We start from the raw sequence: 13,416 nt of genomic DNA, 5'->3' as shown, positions 1-13,416 counted from the left end.
TGGCTTTGGAGGACAGTTGGAAAATGCTTTCCTAGTATGCACAAGGTCCTAAGTTGGATCCCCAGGACCACATAAACTGGGTATAATGGTTCGTGATTATAATCCCAGTATTCTCAGGAAGTGGAGGCAGGAAAATTGGGAGTTTAAGGTCATCATCATCTACAGAGGCAGTTCAAGGTCCACCTGGGATGTGAGACCTTCTCTTTAATAAAGTAAAAACTTATTAGTTTCAATCAAAGTGGCTCTTCAAGAAAGAAAAAATTTTAATTCTGAAGCAGACATGCTATGGGAAGCACTAATGGGACTCAATGGCTTAAAAAAAGAGGGAGACACAGAGGAAGTGAATATGGTCAACATTTGTTATATGCATGAAAGAAATTCATAAGGAATAAATACACATTTTTAAAGGAGGGATGATTTCTAATCTTCCATCTAGGATCCAAGGGGCAGGAAAGTCATTACTTCCTTCTAACATAAATTATATGGACAAGGTGAAAAAGTAAGCTAGGATCTGTGAGGAAAGAGGTTATTGATGACATCTATCCCAAAGAGTGGGGCGAGAGTGGATGCTGAGAACTCAGCTCCTTAGCAACAGGAATGTAGAGCTGAGACTATTCTATTGCTCACATCTCCGTGAGGACGATGAAAGAGTACCAGGTACTGCTGGTACTCCAGTTGCTTCTTTTCCCACTTTGAATCCATTCTTGTGTCTCAGTTCATGGCATGGTAGCTGCAACATTCCCAGTGGGGACTTCTCTTCTTGGTTAATCCTCTTAGGAAACAGACTCAGAAACACACACCTGAAATCTGTCTCCTAGGTGATTCTAAATCTAGTCATGCTAATGGTTCTGAAGATTATCCATCACATTTTGTCTGAAGAAGAAGAAGAAGAAGAAGAAGAAGAAGAAGAAGAAGAAGAAGAAGAAGAAGAAGAAGACGACGACGACGAGGAGGAGGAGGAAGAGGAAGAGGAGGAGGAGGAGGAAGAGAGGATAGAAGCGATGACTCAGTGGGTTAGAGCACTCACCGCTCAAGCATGAGAATTTGATCAAATGTCGACACCCACATAAAAAGCCAGGCATGGCCACTTGGTAATGTCAACATCGTGTGGGGGTGGAGACAGGAGACTTGCTGGCCAGCAGCCTAGCACCAGGTTCACTAAGAAACCCTGGCTCAAAGGAATATATGACAGTGATAGAACAGAACATATGACATCCTTTTCTGATCTCTGTATATTCTCCATACATGTGTGTATGCATGCACACGTGCGTGCACACACACACAAACAAACACAAAAGCAGACATAAACACAGGCACAACTGTTATGTTAAGGAGAAAGATGTGATCATATAAAATACTCAATTAGAACAACAAAAAGCAGAAGAAAATAGAAAAATAGAGCAAAGAACAAGGGGGTAACAAGTACTAAACAGTAACAAAGGGGGTCAGTGAGATGGCTCAGTTGGGTAAGGTGCTTGCCGCCAAGCCTTATGACCTGAGTTCCATCCCCACAGGTAGAAAAAAAGAAGAACCAATTCTGCAAGTTGTCCTCTGACCACCACATGTGCACTCTGCTGCATGTGTACACACAAATGTACACACAATAAGTAAGTAAGTAAATAAAATGTAATAACAAACCTAATTCAGGGTGCTGAAAGGACCGTTTCCTAAATAAATGCTATTAGAAAAACTAAACAGGCATTCAGAAAAATGAAAACAAACTTTTTTTCTTGGTTTTTCGAGACAGGGTTTCTCCGTATAGCCCTGGCTGTCCTGGAACTCACTTTGTAGACCAGGCTGGCCTCAAACTCAGAAATCTGCCTGCTTCTGCCTCCCAAGTGCTGGGATTACAGGTGTGCACAACCACTGCCCAGCTTTTTTTTTATATTTATTTATTTATGTATATGAATACACTGTCACTTGCTTCAGACACACCAGAAGAGGGCGTCAGATCTCATTACAGTTGGTTGTGAGCCACCATGTGGTTGCTAGGAATTGACCTCAGGACCTCTGGAAAATCAGTCAGTGCTCTTAACCACTGAGCCATCTCTCCAGTCCCGAAAACAAGCTTTTAAGTTCATTTTTGTCTTAAAAGATAAGGTTAGGTAAGGCAGAAAGTGGGGCATGGTAGTGCCACACACCATTAATCCCAGTGCCCAGGAAGCAGAACTCTGGGAATTTTGTGAAGTGACTTCCAGGCACATAGTGAGACCCTGTCTTAATTAACTAAGCTGGAGAGATGGCTCAGTGGTTAAGAGCACTGATTGCTCTTTCAGAGGTCCTGAGTTCAAGTCCCTGCAACCACATGGTGACTCACAACCATCTGTAATGGGACCTGATGCCCTCTTCTGGTGTGTCTGAAGACAGCTACAGTATGCTCACATACATGAAATATATAAACTAAATCTTTTTTAATCAATTAATTAATTAATTAGAGCCAAAGAGTAAGGCCCCCACACTGACTTTTTGTCTCCACATGCATATGTACATGCACACACATACACACACACACATGGATACACATGAACCTACATATAAAAACAATGAACAGAATAAAGAGATAACCTACAAAATGAAGAAAAATCTTTTCAAACTATTATCTGCTAAGGTGTTCATATCCAAAATATATAAGGAATTCAAAGAACTCAAAGGTAAAAGAACACCCCATACTTTTATAATGAGCAAAAAATAACATAACCCACAAAAATCTGAATATACATTTTTCAAAATAAAACCTGTAAGTCCGCTAGCACATATATAATAATGCTCAACACCACCTATCATGAAACACAAATTCAAGGATTTTCACTACATTCCTGTTAGGTTGGTAATTACTGAAAATACAAAATTTTGGTCTGGGGATGTAGCTCAGTGGTGAAGCACATTTGCCTGGCATGCTTTGAGGCTCTGTGTTTGAGGCCCCAGGCCCCATAAAAAACATAACATATTTGGTTCTAGACCAAATTCAGGCTACATGAGACTTTGTCTCAAAATAAAGCCACAACAAATGGGAAAAGAAAGCCAACAATATGGCTCAGCTGGGAAAGGTGCTTGCTACGTGACCCGGCAGATTTCTGCAGCTTTAGAAACCATGGGAAAATATAAGGAGAAAACAGACTCCAATTTCCACAACGTTGTCCTCTTGTCTCCACACACACTCTATGCCATGCATGCTTCTGTCCAACACACACACACACATACAGAGAGGTGCGCTCGAGAACACACACACACCACACACACACACACACACACACACACACACAAAGGGAGCAAAGTTTTCTCATCACATTACTTCCTCCCAAACCCCAGGAGACTTTCCATACAAGACACAGAGCTGCCCTTGCTGTTGCTGCGGTGGCAGCTCTGCTCCTTGGGAATGCTGGAAATTCTTTCCTAAATTCACTGGGACTTTCTTGCTTTTTACAAACTCAAAAGAGTGGCTGATGAATGGAGCTCTCCCTCCCCAACCCCACCCCCTCTTTTCAGGGCACAGGGCATCTAATATGAAAGGATAAGGAGAGAAGCAGACAGAGGAGGCTATGTGCTCCTGAACAGAAGGCCTCAGTGGTGAGTCAGAAGGCAAGGAGCTTGGCAGACTAACCAACTTCAGAGCAGTACAGTTTGATCAGGATGAAATCTCTTCAAATTTACTAAGATAGGCTGTGTCCAGACACTGCCTGCACCTCCCTGGTTCTGTCTTCATGAGGCCAAGTGAGAATCCATTTGCTGAACATCTAGTAAAGGACATCTAATAATTGTATTAACGGTGCTTTGATGGGGGAGTTGATGTAAGATTAGATGGGAACATCTCTCATGTGGAATAACTTGATTTTCTAGTCTTATAAATGGGATAGTATTTTTTATTTGTCTCAGATATCCACAAATAAGAAGGATACTCAGATCATTTGAGAAATACTCTGAATTCATTTTCACAATATTTTTCCTAAACATTCAACTCCAAAGTAGTATGGATTTAAAAATACCCAACCAACAATAATCTCTTTATATTCGTATCTAGCTATAACATATACAGTGTATCTGTACTCAATAATAAAACAGTAACAATCCAGAGATGGCAACACATTCCTGCAATCCCATTACTTGGGAAGCAGATGCTAGAAGATTGTACATTCATGGACAATCTGGGCTATGCGCTGAATTCCAGGCTAGCTTGGCCAACAAAGAGAAACAGTCTTAAAAATAGAGATAGATAGATAGATAGATAGATAGATAGATAGATAGATAGATAGATAGATAGGTATGTAGGTAGATAAAAGATCGGTAGGTAGGTAGGTAGTAGATAGGTAGGTAGGTAGACAAATGGACAGACATATGGACAAACAGACAGACAGATAGATAGGCAGATAAGCAAACTGAGCATGCTTACTGTCCCAACACATGAGAAGCAGAGGCAGGAGATTAGAAATTCGAGGCTATCCTCAACTACATAGCAAGTTTGCAGCCAGCCTTAGCTACAAGAGATGAAACTTTAAAATAACAAACAATAGAATAAATTAAAAAACAGTAAAATTATTAAGTAATATTAACACAAAAGTTCTATATGTTTTCCCTTCTGGCCAATACGAAATGCCCAAGACCTTCTTTTTTCTTTATTAAATTTGAGATTTGATATAATATACATTGAAAAATTAAAATCATATCTATCTTTTGAGCCCAAAAATGAACCTCTAGGAATCTACTCTGCAGATCCTTAAATTCTATGGCTAAGGTGCCGCCTGCAGAATTGCTCCTAATTACTAAAGGGAGAAAGAATATGTATGTTTTCCAATAGAGGCTTGGTTATACAAACTGCAGTCCACCCAGTGTTTGTGTATAATAGCTGCATATGAGAATCACAAGAGTTGCTCTTTTGTATGTGCTACACAATACCGTACCACTGACTCTCAACATTTGAAAGTGTTGCAATCGGAAGATAGTGATATGCACAGCAGAGTGCAATATACTGCAGATCCACAGGGACACACTATGGCACACTTGCAACTGTCACTTGACTCAGTCATTTCCTTAAAAATGAAATCAGTAGAGGATCATTTGGAAGAAGTGACAAGGCCTGAAGGAAAATGGGAGGCTAGTTCTGATGAATCACGCCTTTTCATCTAGAAACCAGAGGAAACACGCTGACAAACAATTCTCCTCTGATCCCATGGCACCCCTAAAGCTCCTCATTGAGTCTTCATATCACTTACTGTTTATGTCACCAGTGTGGAACAAATTCACTGGATAGTGAAATTTAATTTTTGAAGCCAAATTACATTAACATACCTGTACAGAGGTGATTAAAAACTCTTTTTCATGCACAAAATGAAATGAATATGTAGTAAAAAGGCACACAGAACACTGGGTAAAGTCGGAAGCTGGACTGTGGTAGAGGTTTGGGGACATAGTGAGGCTACCAGGAAAGGCAACTTAGAGGCAATGATGACTTGACCTTTTCATTAGTGACTGGGCCAAGTCTGGAAAGGAGACAAGAAGGAAAGCAGAGAGTAGATTAAGGAGAATGATGCAATTTCTTTTTTCAAACGGGAGCTTATTTTGAGCATTACACATACCCTATTTATAGCTAATATAGTTTGACATATCTGTGTTTAAGCCAGAGCTATTTCACTCGTCTCTCTCTGTCAAAAGGCAGTCTTCCTTTCAGGCTCTCCTCAAAAATAGAATTGAGAATATTCCAGCAGGTGTTATGGGTTGATTGACTCTCAAGTAAAAATCACAGAGTACAATCACTTAAAACTCTTTACATGGTAGAAACCTGGGGACTTGCCTTCTTTTAAATAGACATTTAGGTGATGTCACTGAATTTCACCATGGTGCCTACATATTAATCATCTTCTCTTTCACCACTGTTAGTAGGTCTTGATCTGAAGCATTAGTCAGTACTGTGGATGCAAAACCTCTAGATATCTGTAAGACTCACAAGTATATGAAGACCACTGTAATGCAAAGAGCCTTGGAACCTCACAAAGCAAGTTTTTCCCATCTTTCCTTTGTGTGACCTCAAAATTAGCAGTGGTTGGACAAGTAAAACATCTCCATCTCCAGTTAAAACAAATTTGCTCTTTGAGCGAACACTCACCACAGTGTAGTAATTCTTGGTAAGTGGAGCAGTGTCAAATCCTTTGATAGCCTTAGGGGACAGAGGTCTCTCTGTAAAAAATGACATTTGGATAATGTTAATATCATACAATTGATAACAGAGGACAACTGACATACAGTGAAGAGTCGAAGTGGGAAGAAAAGGGAAATGGACCTTCTTAAGTAGGTGGAAATATCATTAACTGCACAAGATCAAAGTTCAATCTTCTTGTTCAGTCTCCTCAAGTTCCAAGGGGGAGGGAGACCAGTCAAAGAGTTAATCCATAGTTCAGCAATGGCAGAGCCAGGGCGAGTGCCACTCACAGTTTAGATTTATTTATAGAACTCAGGGTGTCCAGTTAATTTATTCACAACAGGTGAGTGGAACCAAGGCAACCTGAAGTGGATTTGTAACTTACAAATTAACACACAAGCAGGAAAGAACATATACCACCCATGCCTTTCTTGGGGATGCCTACTGTGGCAACGATAAAATAATAAGAATCTCCAAGTCACTGAAAATTTCTGTACAATTCTCCTCCGTTTTCTCTATCGTTTTAATATTATTACATTATATTACAAAACGCTGCCTTTATTTTACACAGTGAATCTTAGCCATTAGATAGTACCCATGGGATATCCTAGGGCATTCTTCCATTTAAAATGAAACACAAGACGCTCATATTTCTCTTTATGAGACAAGGCTTTACCATGTAACCCAAACTACCCTTGAACTCCTGATCCTCCTGCTTCGGCCTTCCAAGTGCCAGGATTAGAGGTGTGCACCACCACTCCTGACTATAACCGTTTAGCAGCATCATTGCATAGTATCTTTACAGCCTGTGCTATCTTTTTCTTCGTTCTGTTTTGTATTTCATTATCTTTCTATATTATACAACGTTTTAAACTCTTTCTGAACATAGTAGACTTCACATGACCAAGTAAGAGTATGTCATCACACATTAACACTTCTTTTATAAATAATATTTTTCAAGTTATGAAACCTTTATAGGCCAACTCTAAAAATTAAAAAAAAAAAACATAAAGGATGGCCTAGTCAGCCATCAATGGGAAGAGAGGCCCTTGGTCTTGCCAAGATCATATGCCCCAGTACAGGGGAATGCCAGGACCAGGAATCGGGAGTGGGTGGGTTGGGGAGCAGGGGAGGGAGGGTATAGGGGGCTTTCAGGATAGCATTTGAAATGTAAATGAAGAAAACATCTATTAAAAAATGAATCCTAATGATTTTGTCTTTTTATTCTTTTCATGTATATTTATGCTTGCATGCACACATACACACATCTTTTTCTATAGTCTTGTAATTCTAATATAATATAATTTTATGATTTTTCCATATACTTTTAATTTTAACTCTAATTATATTAAATTATTCCTAATATTTATTTGGGACTAAGTAGCATTGAAGATATTTTATTTCTCCTTAAAACATGCTGAAAAATGAAGATCATCTTATTTTATAGAGGAGAGAAAAGACCAAACCGGAGATGTGATACCCTTGGCCTAAGGTCATTCAGGTAGGAAATGGCAGAATCAAAGCCAAAGTTAAGGCATGAGTTGATAAAGAGGCTCTGCTCCCAATCAATAGGACTCTCAGAGACAGAGCTACTAAGGGGCTTGGTGAATAATACTGGGCAGAAGCTGATACAGGACTTCAGTTATATCTGGGATGGCCAGAAGGACTTGATCTGACTTCAGAGGCCTGTAGATAAGAAAGCAAAGCAATTTCTATGTAGGGAGAACAAACAAACAAACCACGATGCCGCATTCCAATATCAGTATTCAAAGGAGCTGTATGCCTGTAAAAATGAATGCCATTTGGACCATGCTCATAAGGCTTAAAAAAACAGCAAAGAAAGCCAGATTTGTTATTCTGATCATGAGTATTGTCCAGTTTCTGAAATCTGTGCTACTTCACAGTTCATCTTTGTCCACTAGTGGCTTATTAAAACTTTATAGATAACTAGAGATATGACTCAGTGGTTAAGAGCACTCTGCTGCTCCTGAAGATCCTAGTTTGATTCCCAGCACCTATGTCAGAAGGCTCAGAACTTCCTATAGCTGTGGTTCAAGGAGGTCCTGATGGCTCTGACCTCTACAGGCACTAGCACTTGCTCACATAAACCCACACTTAGGAACATCTGCATTTACATGATGAAACCTTGGAAAGAAAAAGACTTTATGGGAACAAAACTGAGTAATGTAGAGCCACCCCACCTGTTCCTTGAGATTGTAGACAAGAGTCGGGACCTGAACTCCAGGACTGTACTGTTGTGCCTGGTGTTCTTTCTTAGATTTAAAATTCAAACAGCATTTTGGAGGAAAGAGGATAGTCTGAGTTGTAAAGTTAGACCCTCTTGGGATGAAAAGAAAGGAGAAGGGAAATGGAAAAGAAATGGAGAGGTGGAAAAGAGAAGAATAGAGAAGAGAAGGAAGGGAGATGAGCAGGAAGACAGGGAGGTGAAACAACAGTGAAAGCAGAAGCAGTCAGAGGAGGGATGAAGACAGGAGTGAAATAATGAGCATTATCAAAGTTTTATCAGGCACATTTGCCACAATTTGTAGAGATTTTAATTAGAACTTAAGTTTTTTTGTTCAATTATTATTTAAGCTGATCTTAAAACAAAACTTTTGAGCCTCTTTCAGTGTGTCACATTCATAATCCCAGTCCTAAGGAGGCTGAGGCAGGAGGATTGTCATAAGTTTTAGACTAGCAAACGATACCTAGAGAGTTGCAGGTCAACTGAGCTACATAACAAGACTTCCCCCTCAAAAAAAAAAAAAAAGAAAAGAAAAGAAAGAAAGAAAGAAAGAAAGAAAGAAAAGAAAAGAAAAGAAAAGAAAAGAAAAGAAAAGAAAAGAAAAGAAAAGAAAAGAAAAGAAAAGAAAAGAAAAGAGAAAACCACTTTTTAGGTGTACAGCAAGGTCTAGAGCCACAGTACATGGAACATGCCCCATCTCCTTTGGTTTCAGAAACTAAGCAAAGTCAAGTCTGGTTAGTATGTGGATAGAAGATATCAGCAAGATGTGGTCACCAATCAGAGGCAAGGCCAAGAAAAGTGCATTCCACTTATGGAGTGCCTACTAAGACACAGCCAAGGGCAGGAAAGGCTGAAGGAATGCATAATGCAATTGAAACACAATGTTCACTATGCAAAGAAGAATGAAGGACAATCGTATACAAGAGAAGTAGATGCTTGGTGGCTGGGATGACTGAATGCAATGAAAAAGAGTTAGTGCTTTGAAAATGTAAAAGACTGCAACGGTAGGAGATCACAATACACTGAAAACATGTGAAATCGTCAAAGAGCAAATTTAATAAAGGGTTTACATTGGTTTTTTTAAAAGCAATAAAATCATCAAAGCTCTAATGAGACTGTGAAAAAAAGTGAGACAGAAAGAGAAAGAGAGAACACATTACTATTATCAGGGGCTATGAGATGGCTCAGTGGATAAAGGCCCTTTCCAATATGGCTGACCACCTGAGTTTGATCCCTATGAAGGAGAGAACTGACTCTCAAAAGTTGTCCTTTCAGTCTCTGCCTACACACACACACACACACACACAGAGAGAGAGAGAGAGAGAGAGAGAGGGCGGGGGGAGAGAAGAGAGAGAGGATTCATTTAATTTTATTTTATTTTTATAAATCAATTACCAGCCAAACAGTGGTGGGACACACCTTTAATCCCAGCACTTTAGAGTCAGAGGCAGGAGGATCTCTGTGAGTTCAAGGCCAGCCTGATCTACAGAGCAAGTTCCAGGATAGCCAGGGCTACACAGAGAAACCCTGTCTCGAAAAAGCAATACTACTACCAATAGTGGTAGTAATACCAACATCAGGAATGAAATAGTTTACTATTACTCGATTCTGGAAAATTGGGAATATTTTTTATTTAGTTTTGAGATAGGGTTTTACATATATGCCAGGCTGGCCTCTAATTTATTATGTTGCAGAGGACAACCTTGAACTCCTGGTTCTCGGGCATTCACAGCCTCAGTGCTGAAATTGTAGGTGTGTATCATAGTGGTTTACTCTGTGCTGCAGATGGAACCCATGGCTTCCTACATGCCATGCATGCACTTTACCACCTGAGCTACATCCCCAGTTTCCGGTGTTTTGTTCTTCTTTTGCTCTACATTCCTGCCTTAAATTCTCACCCTGTGAAGCTCTCTCTAAATTCTGCACTCAGCAGCATTCAGCTAAGAAATAAATATGTGGAAATGCTGAGGGCTAGTTCCAAGTGGCCTAATCAGACCATGAATGCATAGACATTTTTGGTAACATTGCTAAGGCATTGGAAAAACAAAGCTGGCCAAGTCCATTCAATTAATGACAAAGCACCAGTAAACATTTTTAACAAACAGCAATGTCACACGTGCAAGGGAATAAGAAACTCCCTGTTCCTACTGTAAAGACTCCTTTGCAGTTCGTTTTGTAAGCTTACCTTGTTTTTGCTGATGTCCAAATTTCTATTGCCTGTTGTGGGTGCCAAAAATAAACCTAGTGACAGTTTTTCTGGACATGGAGCATGTATGTGAAACAGCTAGGGTATTAAAACAGGAAGTCCAAATCTAAAGCTCAACCCTAGCTTTGGTTTACAATGATGAGGAAGAGTAGTTTTCTAACAGACCTTAATCCAAACCTAGTTAACCATGGACATAATCATCCTTCTCAACTCACTTAATGACTCCTTAACAGGATCAGTTGGCAAAAATCAAAGTTGTTGAAAATCTCCTCTTCCAACCCTGCTCGTTTCAACATGTTCCTGACATGGAAAATAAGAAGGTGTCTTTCCTTGTCCCTTTTTTTGGCTTTTTGCTTCCTTTTCCTTTCTTTCCGACAGGTTTGTTTTTTAAGGTAAGGTTTTGCCAGTAGCCCAGGCTAGCTGCAAATGCATGATCATCATCTTTAGCATGCTGAGCACTGGGATTACAGGTGGAACCCACAATGCCTGTCTTGGAAAAAAGTGAATCACTAAACATACTGTATCATAATAATACCTTCTCCCTTTAATCTGCAAGCCAATGATGCAAGTGTCACTCTTACGCTTTTCTGTCTCACCAGTGTCCAGGACAATAATTAATAACTTAATCACAATAAATAAGTCTTTGTTAGCTGGCCAGATGAGTGATAATGGATACCCTTAAGGAGTCCATCATCAAGGTGAACCTCTAGATTTGAAGTTCTCATCATCTCTTCCTTTGTCCTTGTAACCACATTTATAGGTTCTGTTTCAGCAACATCTTCTGCATTTATGCACTTTTCTTTCTCTCCACTGTCATTCACTATCTATATTTTCCAGGCCACAGCAGATGCCAGAACCACCACGTTGGGGAAGGTCAGCTATTTTTTCAAACCACATATTTTCCTCTGTTTATAAAAAGTTTATTCAGATATAAAGAAGACTTCACTTGGGTCTTGGAATGTAGTTCACTTAGTAGAGTTCTTGCATAGTACATATGATACCTTGGGTTCTATTTCTAGCACCAAATAAACAGGGCATGGAGAACAAGCCTACAACCTCTGTACTTAAGAGATACAAGCAGGATCAGAAGCTCTGAATTATCACCTTTTACATAGTAGATTAAAGGCAATCTTGGGTTATGTGAGACTCTATCTCTAAAAGAAAAAGTATATTAAAACACTTATTTTTAGAAAAATGTATAGAACTGTAGCTCATAATGTTAAGCAAAATAAGCTAGTCTCAGAAAGATAGATAGTACATATTTTCTTGTCATACACAGAATCTAGATCATATATGTAGACATCAAAGTATAAAGATAACTATGAGGGGAGGGAACAGTCTTAAGAGAGGTGTGCTGGTTTAAATAAGAATGTTTTCCCTTAGGCTCATATTTGAATGCTCAGTCAACAGGGAGTAGAACTGTTTGGTGGGATTAGAAGGATTAGGAGGTGTGTCCTAGTTGGGGTAGGTGTGGCCTTGTTGGAAAATATGCCACTGAGGGTGGGCTTTGAGGTTTCAAAAGTCCATGCCAGACCCAGTTTCTCTTTCTGTCTGCCTAGGGATCAGGATGTAGTTCCCAGAGCCTGCCTGCATGCTGCCATGCTCCCCACCATGATAATAATTGGACTAAACTTCTGAAACTGTAAGCAAGCATCCAATTAAACACTTTCTTTCATAAGAGTTGCCTTGGTAATGGTGTCTCTTCACAGTAATAGAACAGTGACTAAGACAAGACAGGAGAGGTGAAAATAAGGGTGATGTGTGGGAGAAAGAAAATATGGCATATTTTCTTTTATGTAGAATCTACATAATATGTATACACACATATAATGCCATTAAAGCAAAAGCGGGGTTATTCATAGGAGGAGGAGGAATAGCAAGGAATGTAGAGGAAAGCTGGGACAGGGAAGTAGAGAATATATAAATATAATAATGAAACTCATCATCTTGTATATTACCTTTAAAACTTAACGTTTAAAAATGTTAGTAAAAAGTAAGAAGCAACTTGAAATAGCCCCACCCCTCCTCATAGAGCTATAGCTCAAGGGTCCAGTCTGTTTTTATGATTTTATTCTCAAGGAAAGGCATCCTACATGCTGCTCTGGGCCTTCCTATACACATTCTTTAACTCACTCTCTCTACCCTTCCACCAGTCAAAAATCTTCTCAACCCAATTCAAGGGCTTCCCCTCAACTTAGGATATTGCTAGTCAAATTGTTTGTTCACTGCTCCAATCACACTTGCTTAGACCTTTATCTGTATTGCCGGCTCTGTCTCATGCTGTTACTATAGGTTAAGCACATAAGCCTAGGAATGTCCCAGGGGCAGAGCCCATGAGCAATAGGGTGTTGTTACAAACACCCTAAGTGGTTAGCAGATACTCAATGGACAAGATGAATGCAATTTTAACAACTACTTCATAAAATTCATTTATTTTACAATATGATGTTTTGCTGTTTCTGAGCCTGGACTTTTTACTGGTATATATTCATTGCATATAGCATGAGGTGGCATCTACACAATTTTTTCAAGTAATCATATACTTTGACCATATTCACCTTACACAAATATTTGTAGTTTGTTTTGCTCTTGATTTTTTTTTTTTTGAGACCAGGTTTCACTCTGTAGCCCAGGCTAGCTTTGAGCTCATGGGAAATCTCCTGTCTCACTCTTTGAAGTGCCAGAAATTGCAAGCATGAGCCATCACACCCAGACATTTAATAAATAGTAACTAAGCATAAACAAAGCAGAAAAGCATATCTGGTCTCGTGGTCCTTACATTTGAAAGGTTCGATGTGGGCAGTAAATGAAATAAAGAAGTAACCATGTTGGCTA

At 39.4% G+C, this 13,416-nt stretch overlaps 1 protein-coding gene across 6 annotated transcripts in view; it reads right to left on the bottom strand.

Moving 5' to 3' along the window:
• Arhgef6 (Rac/Cdc42 guanine nucleotide exchange factor 6) overlaps positions 1-13,416 on the bottom strand; it is a 106,960-nt gene that overhangs the window by 50,524 nt on the left and 43,020 nt on the right. For all 6 annotated transcript variants that reach the window (XM_021152941.2, XM_029473343.2, XM_029473344.2 and 3 more), the window contains one exon: positions 6,098-6,168. In XM_021152941.2, coding sequence (XP_021008600.1) covers positions 6,098-6,168 — 71 coding nt within the window. The remainder of the gene's footprint in view (positions 1-6,097; positions 6,169-13,416) is intronic.

Source organism: Mus caroli, unplaced genomic scaffold (genome assembly GCF_978045245.1).
Source record: "Mus caroli unplaced genomic scaffold, Mus_caroli_1 scaffold_5, whole genome shotgun sequence".
NCBI lineage: Eukaryota > Metazoa > Chordata > Mammalia > Rodentia > Muridae > Mus > Mus caroli.
This window is presented reverse-complemented; position numbering and strand designations above follow the sequence as displayed.